A 17466-nucleotide genomic window follows, 5' to 3' on the forward strand; every position below is an offset into this window, starting at 1 on the left:
TAAGCTAACTGGGCTAGCAAAATATAAAACTAATCATGTCATGGCTTTAGAGACTTATTTTTGTAGTTAGGAATGGGATGATAATGTGTTAGACTGAAATATGAACTGGCTGTGGTGACTTATTCTGGCTCAAATAACTATGAGGCTTTGGACACCCTTTCAATGTATATGAACTCAAGTTTCTTCTTTTGTAAAGTGAAGGAAGTTGCTTATGTAAAGTTCCTTCTAATGCCAAAAATTCTGTGATAGAAATGTTTTCCACTCGTTAAGTACACTTACCTTTAGAATTTACCTTCAAAGTACACATTTAATAAGGATTTAAATTGATGTTGGTAGAAAAAAGATTTTGCATTGGTTAATTGCCTTTACTTGTTACCAGAAAAGTATAAGAGATTCTGATGAATCTCTTATTATGAAGCATTTTTTGACAAATTAACTTTTCCATATTGAAATGAGATAGGAAATTAATGACAACTTTAAGAGCTGAAGATCTTAGGAGCTATAATGTAACTTAGGCATTTTACACAGGACAGGGCATCAAGCAGGGCACAGTGGCCCATGCCTATAATCTCAGCAATTTAGGATGCTAAAACAGGAGGATGGCAAGTTTGAGGTCAGCCTTGGCAACTTAGAAAGACCCTTTCTCAAAATTAAAAGAACTAGGAATGTAGCTTAGTGATAGAGTGCCCCTGGTTCAATCCCAAGTGCCAAAAACAAACAAAAGATACAATAATAGGGACATGGCAATTAACTTTCTATATTTTTATACAATATCATTTACTGAGCTCCTGTTAAATCCCAGGCACTGTATTGGTTGATTAAAAGGAAAAGATGAACAAGACATAATCCTGTGCCTCAAAGAGCCCACCATTTGGTGAGAGAGATATCTGGGTAAATCAATAATTGCAATGTAGTAAATTAATAATTGCAAGTAAGTGCTATAATAGAAATATGAAAGCTTGGAGCAATGATTCTCAAATATGGCTCACCCTAGAATTTCCTGGGAAGATTTTCTAAAAGACAGATGTTTTTGTAATGATTTAAATGACCTGGGGAGGTATACCCAGTGAAATGCTCTTTTTCAGAGCTCTCAAGGGAATGATAATCCACAGCTAGGATTGAGAATGACCAGGATAGAAGGGCACTAAACTCAGCCCTTAAGAAAAATAGGCAATGATCAATAAAACAAGAAGAGAAGAATCTTTAAGCTTTGTGCATGAAGATAATAAAACTTGTGGTATATCAAAGAAACGAATAGTTCTGTAGAGCTCAATATAGGATGTATGAAGGAAGTGAATGATAAGTCTGGAGAGGTAGGCAGGAGACAGAGCATTTATGGTCTGTGAAGGAATCCACAAAAACCCAATAAGGAAGTTAACATGATCTCATTTTTCTTTTAGTCAGAAAAGATAGCTTCAAAGGTACTGTGAGAGATGGACTAGAGGAATAGGAAGCAGGGAAACCAATTAAGAGGATATGGTAATCCAGGAAGGAAAGAGGGCCTGAACTGAAACAATGGTACTTGGAAGGTGGAAGATATTTAGCACATAGCAAGCAGGCAGAATCAACAAGGCAACTGGATGTGGTTGGTGAAAGAGTAAAATCAGTCTGAGGAATGTAAGTTTCTTTATTTTGTACCTATTACTCACTTGCCATTAGTGGATCTACCCAGAAGTAAATACCTCAGAAATAGACAACTCCTTTTTATGAATTTGAACTACATACAATGTGGTTTAAACCTAGAAATTTCAAATCCAAGAATGATGAAAATAATCAGAGACTGTTTACAATCCCTAAATGACTGAATTCCTGACATACTTAAACTAAGCATCTAACAATTCTACCTAGATTGGTGGGAGGAGAAAGGGAAAACAGCACTAAAACAAAGGTTTGAGAGATTTTAATTAACACAAATGGTTGTGCCTAGTCTTTAAATCTGTCCAAAGCAAATGGAGTGAAAGCCTTTTAATCCTTCAGAGCTTCCTTTGGCAGTGACCACAGAAATAAGAGCCTCCCTCCTGCATCATCAGACTGATTTCCTTTGGCTTCTTGTTGTGCATTGTAGGTCTTTGATCCCAGAATTCTCTAAAATAGGAGGAAAAAAAAGAGAGAGAAAGACAGCTAAAATATTGAGGACCCTGGTACTCATTTTGTGAATCTCCTTAAAAAAATAATAAATTAGAATGTATGCTAACAAATGCATTAAAAAGGCTGGGAATGTTGCTCAGTAGTAGAGAGCACTTGTCTAGCATGCATGAGGTCCTGGGTTCAGTTCCCAACACTAAAAAAATAAACCAACAAACAAATAAACAAATGCACTACAAATATTTACCCCTTCTATCACTCCAGTGTCTTAAATAGGGAATTTTAAAAAGAAAATAATTCTCACCACATTGAGTTCATTTCTGCCAGTAGTTGCTCTTCCCATAGTTGTAGTGCCCTTAGAACCTAGATTTTGAGTTGTAAGGCTATTAACATTCATCACAATATCATATAATTTTATTACTATAGGACTAATAGATATTAGTATTGTTATGAATTTTATAATTATTATTTCATAAAATAATTTCACCAAACAATATTTTAACCTTGGAGCAGTGGACCTCTTGTTTTCTGCCCACAGTGGGCAGCAACAGACAGAGGGATCATTTGAGAATGACTTGCAAGTTAAGCATCTTTGTAAATCTGCAAAATGTACTCTAATACAATATTTACATGAAGTGGAAAGATAAAACATTTACATATGTACATGTACTTGGATAACCCAGGCAGAGATTCCACAAAAATGGCCAACTGTGAATAGTAGAGAATGAACAAAAGATAAAAGTAGGGTGGGGGAAGAGAAAGAGGAGGCAAGGAGAATGACAGGCATAGGCTGAGGGGAAGGGAAGCAATAAAAGGGGGAAAGAGGAGAATTATAGGGGGCTGTATATAGGCGCCATGGTGAACTTGCCCTGGATTAGAGTTGCCAGACTAAAATATAAGACACCCAGTTTAATTTGTATTTCAATAAACACCAAAAATGTTTAGTATAAAAATGCCCCATGCAATATTTGGGACATACCGATACTACAAATTATTGTTTATCTGAAATTCAAATTTAACTGGGTATCCTCTTTTCATTTACCAAGTATGATGGTCACTCTGTCCTAGATATCCTGCTGCTCCCCTGAGGGTGTGATGCAAATAAGGTGAATCTATTTTCATCTGTTATGATAACCATACATTAATAAAGGTACAGTTTAATGGTTTTAATTTTCAAAATTTATATTTAGGGGAAAAAAAGGATTTTTATTCTCCCCTTGGACTTCTGTGAGGTTTTGTAGGAAGCAAAAGAATGACCTTAGCTTGGAAATTAGCTGCATAACCTACTAATATTATAAACCTAACTCTGACATTCAAAAGGTTAAGGTAGCCTCAAAGCTTTAAAAAACTATACTTGAGAGCAATACTATTTATCAAGGATCAAGATTTGAGCTAGCGATAGTTTTCCATCCCAGCCTTTCAGCAATTTAGCTCAACACTACTATTTTCCCTTCAGCAGCACCTGTCGAAGTGTATTTCAGCCATCAGGTAGAGTAACACTGAAGCAAACCAAAGGTTAAAGGCAGGAGAAATGACTTGCTTTTGGAACAGAAGGTTATAGAGAAAATAAGGGCTCAAGGGTGTTCATTTCCCATCTCAACAGGCTTTCATCTGAATTATAAGTGTAGGAGAATATCCACATCCAACCTTCAGGTTCTTCTTGAAGGAGAACCTTCTGTCTCAAAGATCCAAAGAAAATGCTAAGAGTTGGGGGCAGGTGAGAGAAAAGCCAGACTGTCAAAATCAAATATATTATCACAAGTTATATTATTATTGAAGATAAATCTCTTCCTTAAACACCAGCAGTGTGATGAGAAATTTAGCTGAATTTAGAGACTGCTTAATGTATGCACTTTAGAGGTGACTTCCAAAGAACACAAACTGCTTTCTTGACACCACAAAGGCCAGGAAGGGTCTGTCATGCACCCTGTGTCAAATTATAATTTTTTTATTGGCTGGGGAAGCAAATTCCTTCAAAAGTGAGCTGTCTCTGGAAAAGTCAAAAGGAAAGCCTTCACCCTAGATATGAGTAACAGAAAAATATTTTTCTCTTTTAGAAAACTAGATGATAATAGCATACTAACAATAAGATAGCCAATGGTAATGGTACATCCTGGGCCTCAAGGAAATTCCTTAGTAGAGATTGCTTGAAGTGTACATAAATCAGTAATATTTGCCAACCAAATAGATCACTCCACTAAAACTCAGCCAACCAGCTCATCAGACAGAGGGAGGAGGGACTATTGGCCAAGAGCAGTGGTGTAAAACCTTTTTCTATTCAGAAAGGCCTAGAACAGAAGGGCCTGTACCCTGATTTCTCTGGGAGGTATGACCAAAATTGCACTCCAACCTGTCTCTAATACAGGTTTATGAAATTCAGCTCATTTGAAAGCACAGGGAATGGGTCATCATCCAAGAGCACTATCAAGTACTTAAACTTTAAATAGTCCTTGTACAATTGCCCATCCCGTGTTTTACTTCAGTATCCTAATTGCCTGATTTACTGTGGTGGAGAGAAACAAATTAGACAAGAATTGTGGAAGAAGTAAATAGACTTTTTTTTTGAATGGAAAGAACTGAAGATCAGAGAGAATAATGATAAGTAAGCGTTGCACAACAGAATACTGAGTTTAATTTAGTTTAATCAAGGCTGCGATTATTCATCTTGGTGCCACAGAGCATGACACAAAACATCAATAGGTTGTTTTCCTTTTTTTCATTATATATAAAATGAAAAAAAGGAATATATATATATGAGACACATTTTGTCCTAAGAGTAATAGAAAGCCAGGGCCTTCCACAACTTTTCCTGTTTCCTGAATAACCACTATTTGTGGTGACTTGAAGCCTAGATGTGGTTGGTGCCACCTACTGGGAATTATTTTAAATTACAAATACCTCATTCCATTTTGTAACCATATTTTCTTTACCACAGAAAAATTAACCTTAGGGAATATGATTCCTCATTGGAAGGATGGTACATTAAACAGTTGTTAAGTTTGGATTCAAATCAGTGTTTTAGGGATGGAAGAGGCATGAAAAATCACACATTTTAACGCATAGTCCAGGAACTAAACTTTTCTCTAAGTTTGTTTTTGTTCTAGAATTCCTATTCCATAGAGTAATTTGTAAGGGTTACATGAAAATGAGGATTTTCCAACCTGGTCTATAAAATGTCATGGTTGTTTTAGGAAAGGAAAAAAGAAAAAAAAAAGAAAGCTAAATGACTTGCCCAGGTCTTGTAGCTAGTATATTTGAATAAGGCCTACAACTCATGTATGTGACTCTAAATCAGTACTTTTTCCATTAAATTACAACTTTTCAAAATCTGATGGTGAGATGATTTGAGGTAGCAATTTGGATAAATTTAGGAGGTGTTGGAACACGGCATTAAATACTAAAAATCACAGTGAGAAAATTGTTCCCTTTACATTGCTTTTAACTTGATAGCATGAAGAAGAAAGTTCCAAGTTGGTGCTGGTTTACTTTAAAATTCTCTATGTCATGCTAATTTTACTTTCTAATAAGGATAAAGTAGATCTCAGCTTTGAACATCTTGCTAGAACATTAAAATTTTGGGCTGGCTGCAGTGGTGCCCACCTATAATCCTAGCAGGAGACTGAGGCAGAAGAATCACTAAGGCCAGTGTCAGCAACTTAGCAAGGTCCTAAGTAACTTAGTGAGACCTTGTCCCATAACAAAAAATAAAAAGTGCTAGGGATGTAGCTTTGTGATAAATTGCCCAGGTTAAATCCACTCCCAGGACCCACCCACTCCCCCCAATTTTTTTTCCTTAAGTGTACCTTCTATGATGGAAAACTATATTAGTTTTTCATTTAAAATAGTAATATACATTTAGGTTTCAAGGAATGCATTTATGAAAAAAAAAATCAGTGTAAATAGCAAAAATTGTGGAAAACACCACCACTAGCTACTTCCCTATTATAGCACTGTTTATAATAAGGTCTTAATAAGGTTACTTTAACAATTCTTCCATGATGATAAATAATTTTTTTTTTGAATCAGGGATGAATCCAGGGGCACTTAGCCACTGAGTCACATCCCCAGCACACACCTTCCCCTTTTTTCAAAATTTTGAGACAGGGTCTTGCTAAATTGCTGGGGCCAGCTTTGAACTTATGATCCTCCTGCCTCAGCCTCCCAAGGAAGCTTGCGCCATCACGCTCAGCCTAATATTTCTTTTTAATAATCAAACACTAGAGGCTATAATTATAAATCAACATAACTAAAATCGAGAACTCTGTTAGATTTCAGATCCACTAGGGCTCTAATAAACCCAAAGATTTTATGTGTATTAGAAAATAAAACAGGAATATAATCAGTACTCGGTGAATGTAGAATCAGTAAAACACAGGACCAGTGGGTCATTCAGGCTGGGGCTACGTTAGTTTGTAGTAACCTAGCAGTATAGTACCCTATCTCTTAATTTTCCAGGAGTATAGGAGAAGAAAGAGGAAATATGTTGATCTGTAGGCAATTCTAGTTCAAATTGATTCTATGTTCTGTGGGCAAGGGGGAAATAAAACCCCACTGAGACAATTAAGTTGAATGGAATTCTTCACTACTTAACTAATCTGGGCTTGACTTGAATCTGGAAAGACATTTGAATCCTTGGCTCTGTGAATCACTTGAGATGACCTTTGGCTAATTTTCAATGAGGTAAACAGGGGGCTGTCTGTCTTCCTCATAACTCTCCTCTGTCTTTTTTTTTTGTATCTTAGTAACTATATATTGCTTCTGGTTGCATTCCAGGTTCTTTCTTTCCAGCTTTCAGCTGTCAAGTTCTTCTCAAGACATAAGTTGAAAGAAAAGTATGTGTGGAACATTACCTGGAGTATAGGTAGTCCATCTATTCAGTTTTCTAGATTTTCTAAATTTTAACCAATGGATCAAGATAGAATGCTATGTGCCTGTACCAAATCATCTTAAGTTGATCTATCCTTTTTAAAAATTTCAGATTAATAATTTTTTATTATATTATGCTGAGGAACAGGTGATAAACAACCTAGGAATTTTAGATTTTTTAAATCATTTAAAAATATCATTGAAGATATTGATATTATTAGATATATAGGGTCCTGTCTTCATTACAATGATGAAATTTCTCACAGGTCTGAGTATCAAGAAAAGCTATGCTTCTCCTGAGCAGTTGGTTTGCTGTTATTTTGTGGAAGCTACAAGTTCATTTTTTGTTTTGTTTTGCTAGGGAATTTGGAATCAAATTTATAGCCTACCACTACCAACTACATAGTACTTCCATCATTATTTTCATTTATTTACCTAGTTTCAACTAATTTTCTCTTGCCTTTGAGTTATTCATCTAATCTAATTTATTATATGTGTTGTGTGTGACTTTTATAAGCCTTTTGAGCCTTTTATGGAATAAAATTGAGAAGAAATTAGAGACCTACATACTTACACAGACAGAAAATTGTCATTCCTTGGTTATGATTTCCCATTGTGTGTCCTTTTTAAAACTGCAGTTTTTGGGGCTGGGGATGTGGCTCAAGTGGTAGCGCGCTCGCCTGGCATGCGTGCGGCCCGGGGTTCGATCCTCAGCACCACATACAAAAAAAAAAAAAAAACAAGGATGTTGTGTCCGCCGATAACTAAAAAATAAATATTAAAATTCTCTCTCTCTCTCTCTCTCTCTCTCTCTCTCTCTCTCTCTCCCTCCTCTCTCACTCTCTCTTTAAAAAAAAAAATAAAAAAAAATTAAAAAAATAAAACTGCAGTTTTAAGTTCATATATACTTGAAAATGTATGAATTCTTTCCCTGGACCTCAGCATCATTCTTTTATTCTATTTTTTATGGAAAACTATATGATTTCCTGTAACAATGCCATAAATTACTTAGAGAAAAATCATTGAAACTCCCAGAGGAACTTCTGGATAAGTGAAACTCAACAACAGTTGTCAGATGTCTATCTCCTTGGCCTTCTGCTCTGAAATAAGAGAGTCTATTTCCTTTACATTCATGAAATCAAACCATTCTGATTTCTAGGTAAGGGGAAAAGATAGAAAACTAATATTTTATTTCATGCTATGTTATCAGCATATATTAAGAACATGACATATTACTTAATCTGTACAAAGAAAACAGTTTCCTCCAGAGAGAATATTTACCTTGGTACAAGAGCTTCTGAATAATACTAATGATGATGATATTGAAATAATTTATTATTATACCACTAATATTTAACTTACCATGTAAACAATGTTTTTCATTTTATAAGTAATGGGATCTCGATGTCAACAACAACAACAAAAATCCTCCAAATGTGTAACTATATGATACTTTACCTACCTTGGAACCCTGGAAGATTTAAAAATGTTTGCTTTGGTGCAAAATTCTGTTGTAAGTACAGTGATAATTTCAATTCATTGGCCTTCTGGTAGTTCTTCAAGGCTTCAATTCTCAGCTCAATCACTTTACCATGGAAGTCATTCTGAAAGAGGACATTTTTTCAAAACTACTCATACAATATTGATTTCTCTAAATCTACGGTTATCTGAATATTCTTCACCCAGAAATTAAAAAATAATATCCTCATGCTCAGTCTTTTAAAGTTGGGCAGATAGTACTTGTCCTCTCCCCCCCCCATTTTAAATAGAACAAAATCAAGAATTTACGATGAAATACTATTTATTACAAGTTATTCAAGGTGAAGACAGAGATAGATTACTTCAGCCATCTCTCCAGGATACATTCCTTTAGCAGGACAATTGGTAACCCAGGATGAAGGAATGGGTCTTTAATAATATAAAGCTATAAAAGCCCTTATATTGTATAAATGAAATTGCATCCCATGTCCAGACATTGAAGACCTTGGTACCTGAAGAATGTTGGCTTGTTCCTGATACTTGACTCATTCCATTTTCCTCTGTTGCTTTTCCTGGTGGAAGAAAGAGCCTCTGGGTGACAAAGTAAATTGAGATCAAAAATCAGTTTTCTCAATATGCTGTAACAACCTTATAGCAAAATTATGGTGTCATAGATTCACTATTCATTTGGTTTCAACTGCATAGTCCTCTTACTTGGCCTTCCCTGTATAATCCACTCTCTAAAATCTAAAAGATAAATGAATAGGCCATTTTTTGTGAACGAGTCAGTTACGGGATGATGATATACAAATATAATACTCTAAATGCATTCTCTAAGACAAGCTAATAAGTGTTCAGACATCAAATAGCTATTCTAGAGTTGTCATTGTTGGTATAGCTTTTCTCACTTTGTCCTGGATAACATGATTTCCCACAAATTTGTCATGTCACTCCAACTCAAATATAATATCCACAAGAAGTGGATTGCTTATAAAAATTTGCATTGGTTCAGGAGTACACCATAGCTTTGGCAGATAACTGCTACCTTAAAGATACCTAATTTATCAGCTCCAAAAACTACTATCATTCACAATGGTTGTACTACCTTCCTTATCTCCTTTACTTTCTCTGCAAATGATGTCTCCAGTTCACTCTTTTTTTTAAGAGAGAGAGAGAGAAGAGAGAGAATTTTTTAATATTTATTTTTCAGTTTTCAGTGGACACAACATCTTTATTTTATTTTTATATGGTGCTGAGGATCAAACCCAGCACCCCGTGCATGGCAGGCGAGTGCATTACTGCTTGAGCCACATCCCCAGCCCCTCCATTTCACTCTTGATCTTCCTAGGTGATGAGGGGAATTTGGGAGCCTGGGATGAAAGAAGAGAACTAAAGAAATAGGAGGTCCCAGGAAAAAGTGCAATATCTTGTAGTCCATAAGATCTACTATACCCTAAAAGCCCAGATCCTACCTATCTGCCTACCCAAACCAGACCTGATTAGTAACAGGTTATTTCCAGCTATGTGGCACCAACAATCTTATAATTCCATCCACTTGCCTTTCCATCATGTAAGTCTGCCCTGGTTTTTATCTGTGGTATCTTTTGTTGATCATGGAGTTCTTCTGTCTCTAATGTCTGTGGAGAGACATTGTGGCAGAGCTTCAAATTAGTAGGAATTAATGAGGGAAGTGGAAAACCAATATGAATCAAGGCTTTTGGTTCCTGCCAGTCTGCAACTTCTCAGGGCCCAACTTGGAAACTGCACTACCTACCAAAGGTGATTCATAAGATAATGAGTCTTTCCCTTTGGTCCTTGAGTGTAATATATATATTTATGAATGAATAAAATTATATATATATATGTATATATATATATATATTTATACATGTATATATAAATTTTTACATATGTGTGTATCATATATGTATATATTTAATATAAATTTATATATTTCATATAATATATTTTATATAATATCATTTATATCATAAATTACATACACATACACACACACACACATACACGCACACATTTTTGGTACTGTGGATTGAACCCAGGAGCACTTTGCCACTGAGCCACATCTCCAGCTCTTTTTATTTTTTTATTTTGAGACAGGGTCTTACTAAATTGCTAAGGCTGGCCTAGAACTTGCAGTCCTCCTGCCTCAGCCTCCGGAGTTGCTGGAATCACAGGCATGTGCCACCACACCCAGCCCAAGTATACCTTATAATTAAAAAGATACTAAATTCAACCCTTATTATGTGCCAACAGCTACTAGAACCTACTTACTACATTACTGTCACTAGTACATTACAATCATTCTTACTTAATCCACACAGCTCTTTGGGTACTGAATTTTATTTTCATTTTCATGATGAGAAAATTGAGACTTGGAGAGGTTAAATAATTTATTTAGGGTCACACAGCTAGGAAAGTTCAAAGCTGCTATTTGAAACATATTTATGTTCAAGCCTGTGTTCTTAGCCACTAGGCATGCTGCTTGTCTCCATTTCTCCCAAACTATAGATAGAGAAAGTTGATCACAAACTAAGGTGTATAGACATACGCTATAAAAAGTACTTTGGTAGCTCTAGAGAAGCTGGATTTCCATAGAATAATTGTGCTGGCACATATCTATCACAAAGACTCAAGAACTTAGAAACTAGAACTTCTCATAATTTATAGAAGTGATTTGTAACTGCTGCTGAGAAGTAGGAGCAGATCTTACTTCAAGATTCAGGGCTTAGAGTTATCCTGATTATTTGTGGAAAGGCGAGATGAAAAAAAGCAGTCAGCTCACACCACACACCTGTTTATGTCACAAGACTATCCACTCTTCCAGTTGCAGTGCTAATCTGTGAAATAACACTTTGGTTCCAAGGGCTAGTTCACAAATGTATTTCCCCTCCTGGTTTTCCAGGAAAAGGTCCTAATATTATTATCTTAAATAATGCATGATTATTGCAAAATCATATGGGCATTAGAATTAGGTATTCCTTTGTTCATTAATTCAACTTATATTTATTGATTCTCTTCTATTGTTCCAAGCATTGTGATATGTGTTAGGGATTTGGAAAACGCAATCAAGATACTGAAGGAGGTTTTATCCCAGAATGGGGTAAAGGGACAAGAAAGGAATAATAATAATAATACAATAAAAAGTAATAAGTTAATATTATGAAAAGTGCTACTGAAGACATGAACAGGAGGGTGCTCTTCTTTAGATGGAATAAACATGGAGGGCTTTTCTAAAGAGGTAATATTTAAACTGAGATCTGAAGAATGAGGATAAGCCAATCATAATAGCATTACAGACAGGGAGTAAAGCATGAACAAAGGCCAGAGATAGGAAAAGACTGTCACAAGGAGAAACCACAAGTCACCTGTAGGGTGATTGCATAGAAAGTATGGGGAAGACTTCTATGAAAGGAGACCAAGAGAGGTAGACACGAGCTGATTATGCCACAATAAGCAGGCTATAAAGGATTTTCATAAGAAGAGTGACATGCTTTGACTGTTTTGAAAAGATCGCTTTGGCTGCTATACCAAAAAAAAAAAAAAAAAAAAAAGGGAGGGGGTGTTGAAATAATGCAAGGATGGAAGCAGAGCATACAAAAATGAGAATGGGGCCAGAGGAATTGGGGATTCTTTGCATTATGAACTGTAGGACAATACTTTCAAGAGATCCTTAGAGGCACACCTTGTTCCATAGCAACTCCATTTCCTTCCGAAGCATCTTGTTTTTCCTTTCCTGTTGGAGGGGGGGAACCAAACAAACAGAGACATGTGTTTGTCTAGTCATTAAATTGAGGTTTGAAGAAATTACTAAGCTAATGGTGGAAAAGGGATCAGGGACATAGTAAACCACAGAGAAGGCAGTAAATGGACCTAGCCCCAAATCCAGAAACATGAGAGATAAGTTTGATGATGGTGATGATGACAATGGTTAAAAAATGTTATTATTTCAAGTAATAACTTTAATTATGATATTATGAGCTGGTATTAATAGAAATAAGTTCCTAATACTTAAGATGTTCTCATCATAACACAATTTCTCTGGGGCTTAGACCACTAATTTCTAATATTTAAGATACTTTTACATTGTTGATTTAATTTTAAAAGATTTTTTTCTAAGACTCTTAGAGCAAATTATTTCTTTTCTTTTACTTTAATATGTATATTCTGTTCTTTAGATATATGAATGGTTAATGCGCTTATATCCATTAATGCATACATGAAAAGCTATTGAAAAGTCAAAGAAATAGAATTTTGCTAGCTAGTCTTTGTCCTTCCCAATAAACCATCTGACTCTCTTTGAATCACCTTGGACTTTCTAGATCAAAGAGATCAGAGTATTGAAGCATCAGATGCTGGAGATGAGCACTGTGTGTTTACTTCCACATCTGACAACAGCAGTGGAACTGAGCCCTGTTTAGAAAGCTGTTCCCCAGAGTACCCACCAGCCTCTTACCAGGTTCTGTTTCATCTCCTCTGCTTCTTTAATGAGGTCCGTGACGGAGGATTCATCACATCCTTTCCCTGCCATGATTTGCCTCATGATCTGCAAACTAGAAGGAGAATAGACATCATAAAACATGCAGACCTTCCTAAAAGATAATATTAGTATTCTGCAACCAGCCAGAAAGTGCTCTACCACAGAAGTAATAAGGGGGCTGGAATCTTATGGGTTTCAGAAGTCCTTTGGGACATGGAAAGTCTCTGTAACTGGGACTATTCTATCCCTAATTTACATTTGCCATAGCTGTGTTCTCAGTAATGAGTTCTGTGCTCTTCAGTGCTCAAAACTTTGGTCTTCAATAGCCAGCAAGATTATTCTCTGTCACCTCAGAAAAATGTTTTGGTGTTATATTTCAGGGAGGAAGAAGCAGTTCTGCCCCTGTAAAGGAGGAGGTTTAAAAACCTGATGTCTTCAGGATAAAATTCCAGAGTTATTCCTTATCCCTTCTCTGTCTACCTCCTCCTACTCCTTGAGTTTCCAAATAAAGACATTTGACTTGTTGGGAATCCATATATCCTTGGTGGCCCCCCAAAGAATGCAAGCCATCAATAAATTCCTAACAAAATCTGAATCAATATCAAGTCTCCACACTGTGACAGAAGGTGTTTTTTGAAGGCATTGATTATATTTCTGTTCCTTGCCCTTCTTCCTCCTCAGGTCTAAGCCTTTGTTTCTGTTGCCCTGAGAGAAGTCTGGTGTTGTAAGTAACTCGTAGAAGCAGCTGGTGCTTGACCACAATTTTTTTGTCTATTTTTTTTAGTTGTAGATGGACACAATACCTTTATTTTGTTTATTTTTTTTTATATTATTTTGTGGTGCTAAGGATCGAACCCAGTGCCTCACACATGTTAGGTGAGCACTCCACCTTAGAGCCACAACCCCAGCCCTTTTATCTGTTATTTGTTTTCCAAAAGTCTAGGTTCCTCAAGAGGCTTATGAAGAGGGTGTATGAAGATAGATCAATTGACATGAGATTTTCTAAGGCCAGAAAGGAAACAGAGTTTGTGGGTCCTAGGAACAGTGAATGTTGTAGCAAAAAATTATGGTTTCCTCATATGTTTACAGAGGCAGAATCCTAATCCGAAGGGCTCTTAGGCTCAGAAAAGATCACTACTCCACTGCTTGAATAGAAAAAGCAGAATATTTTTTTCTTAAAATGAGTTTATAAACATGAACAAGGAAGCTATGAGTCTAAACATGATAGACTGAAGCTGTTGAATTCTGTTACCTGTTCCTTGAGTAGGCATTTTATAGAGGAAGAGTAACAACTGCAACCTCATGAGATGAGAGTTGATTTAATTTTTTATTTAATTTCACCAAAAAATTAAGGATTCATCTTCACCCCTTTGTGATTACATATTCTTTACATTTTACTAGACCTGTTTGTCCAAATTTGAAAACAAAAACAAAGCAATGTAAATACTTATTGCTAATGTTATGGAGATTAAATTCTCCAACCTGAGTAGGGAGCCCTTACCTTTTTTGTTTTTCCTCCAAGTTAGACATTAACTTCTGGAATAAGAGGTTGTTCTTATTTTCTAGAGGTTTTAACATATCTAAAAGTTCCTGCTTCCTCAGCTTTAAGTCCTCATTCAATTCCTTCAAGTAGTTGTCATCTATTTTAGAACTTCTGTGGGAAGAGACATCAAATAATATTTGTATTTAGCCTGGGTTAATCAGACTCTCCTTTCCCTCCTGGGTAGTTGTCATTTGGCTTTTTCCAAACACTCACCGTTTTGAGGACAAGTAAGAACCTGAGGAATTTGCACCACTTGTCATCTTGAAGGGAAACTTCTACTTTAATAATAAAGAGGCCTTCTTGAAAATACGTGCCTTCTTTTCCCATCCAGTTAAGACATCTTTTGGGGGCTGCTGTTCTTGAAACTCCTGTTGCATTGGACTGATTTTAGTTATAGTTTGAGGTCACAATAGCCCTAAGACCACAAAATCAAGAGGTCTTTTAAGTAGCACCAATGGTAGCTTGTTGACCAAAAAACTTAACTACATCAGATCAATTTTTGTCTTTAGCTTTAGACAAACACCAAAAATTTTATTCTGAAGTAGGGTAGGATCAAAATCTATCTACATTATGGAATTTCTATTGTGTTAGAAAATAATGACCTATCAAAAATAACTCATCAACATTAAGGCAACAAACCTCTATGAAATTCCTATCTATACCAAGTGCTGGATTCTTTGAGAATGGAAAAGATGAAATGGCACAGTCCCTACTTCCAGGGGGTTTAACAAAAGGAGGAGCCATTACTGTTTAAAAATAATAAAGGTCAAATTGGCAAACGAAGGGTATGAATATAAAAGTTATAGATGAGCCATTGTCATTATTTTCCAATCTTTAAAATCTGACATAATGTCAAGGTTAAAAAATATTGGACATGTAGCAAGAGGATATAATTTGTGAAAGATCCACACTGTCTGTCACTAGATCCTTCTATAGCCAGACTCTTTTTAGAAAGCTGTAATTCTAGACTCACCTCTAGATTTTGATTCTGCCTCTATTTTCCTCTTTTTATTAGAACCACATTGTCTTCTGGACCCTAAGATCTTCTGTCTTCATCCTGTCATTTAGTGAGGGGAAGATAATAATCCAAGAGTTAAATATTTGTGTCTTCACGCCCTTTAAACACAGTTTTAGGGCAGTATTTTTCAGGGAATGTCTCCAATATAAATTAAATCATGTCAATTTCAAGTACTGACTGAGCATTTCCAGCCATTTTCTAGGGGTATTCTCCCAAGTAACTTCAACCTTTTATCTTTTGGAAAACCTTAAGGGCAGAATATTGTACTGGGAGAATACTAGATTGTTTGTCAGAGCTTGGTTTAGATCCCAGCTTCACTATGAGCAGGGCTGCCTGTGAGCAAGTTACTAAATTCTCTGAGCCTCCGTTTTTACTTTATAAAAAGAAGACTGGTAGATAAGTTTGTTGTGAGCATGAAATGTGATATGTAAAATGCCTGGCTTATGTTAGGTATTTGCAGTTCATAAGTTTTTGTTTGACTTAGGTTTGTTTAATGACCCAATTAAGTGGCCAGATTAAAAAAAACTGATTAATCTGAAGCTAATGAAGCTTAAGCTTCAGAGCCCTTCATTTTCAAGATTGCTTCCAAAGATTCTGAACCTCATTTTTTTATTATAATCTTGTATCCTTTTGTGGAAAGACAAACTTCCCAGAACTATATATGGTTGGATTCCCACAAAATCTGGATCTGCCCTGGGTTACACAGGATAAACATCTCCTCTAAACATCCTCTACATCAAAGCTTCTTTTTAGGCAAATTCTATAAACACTTTTACTAAAGCATACATGTATCATGTGAAAGTTTCGTGTGATAACTAGTTTAGTATGATATTAAATTTAAAAACCATAACAAGCTAACCATAATTCCCATTGGTTTTCCTAGGAAATTTTTTTTCTATGAAAAATCTGGAATGAATGAAGGTGAGTAAACTCTCACAATAAAAAGAGATACTGGATTTACTAGTTATTAATAACATCTTAAATTGCACATGTTAGCAGGTAGTACTAAACAGCAGAGAACAAAAATGGCATTAATCACTAAAGCACAATTTCTTTAAATTCACTTGGTGACATTTTGCTGACACAACTGTGATAGAATTTAAAACATTTAATGGACAGGCAGCATCCCAACTCACCTTCCTTTCTGTCCTTGCTTTTGAATGACTCAAAGAGGAAGAACACTTACTATTCTGATGTGGTCTTTTCTGTAGCCAATCAGCAATGTTTATTTCCTAACATTCTAATGTCCATTTCTTCAACTTGGAATATGATTTCCAAGGAGAATATTTATCTTATGATAATGTATACAGAAGAGCTTTAAAACAAACAAACAAAACCCTAATGGTATTGAGAGGAGGGCAATTGATGCACATTTCTTCTGGGACAGAGAGAAAGGAGGCTGATTCTGTAGAAGACCAGTAGAAGTGGGAGGGAAAGAAGCTGAACACTAATTTTTCCTGAAGAAGGAAGTTAAATCAACCATTGGTTAGGGAGGTATGGTAGAAAACCTTGGAAGAGTGATGACTTGGAGCAGCACCTGAGCAGTGGTAAAGGAAGTCAACTAGGCAAGAGTGAAAGGACTGCCATGTAGTGCTAAGGGTCAAGGTGAGTTTGAAAACTGAAGATTTGTCATGCCGTGAATCAGCAGTTACACAATTTTCTCCAGCAGTCTTTGGCAAACTAGCAATAGTATAGGGAATAGATGGTTGGTTGACTCTAGGCTGGGACTTGGCAGAATAAATAAGTTCAAGGCAGTCAGAGGGCTGAGAATGCTGGTGAGGATATCCATTAAGAGGTTGACCACGGCGTTCAGGCTGTGCAGGGAAGAAAATGAGAAGATAGATGGCTCAGAGAGAGGGAAACCAGAAAGGGAGCATGGTTTAAGAGTGTGAGGAAGGAAGAACAGAGATTATGGTCAGTCAACATGTTTCTTATGAAATAACCTGTGGAACTTCATCACTACTTGGATAAATTATA

At 36.0% G+C, this 17466-nt stretch overlaps 1 protein-coding gene across 1 annotated transcript; it reads right to left on the minus strand.

The window, feature by feature from the left end:
- Positions 1-1899: 1899 nt before the first annotated feature.
- Positions 1900-14731, minus strand: Ccdc196 (coiled-coil domain containing 196). The gene is given in 11 exon segments (XM_046460865.2): positions 1900-2085; positions 2390-2448; positions 8414-8555; positions 8943-9002; positions 9536-9581; positions 9742-9800; positions 9990-10067; positions 12134-12184; positions 12905-13001; positions 14430-14582; positions 14685-14731. Coding segments are annotated over 11 exon segments (912 nt in total). The 3' UTR covers positions 1900-1965.
- Between the last annotated feature and the right edge of the window lie 2735 nt (positions 14732-17466).

This window comes from Marmota monax, unplaced genomic scaffold (assembly GCF_021218885.2).
Source record: "Marmota monax isolate L192 unplaced genomic scaffold, Marmota_monax_Labrador192_F-V1.1 WCK01_AAM20220418_F8-fsc00001, whole genome shotgun sequence".
In the NCBI taxonomy this organism is placed as follows: Eukaryota; Metazoa; Chordata; class Mammalia; order Rodentia; family Sciuridae; genus Marmota; species Marmota monax.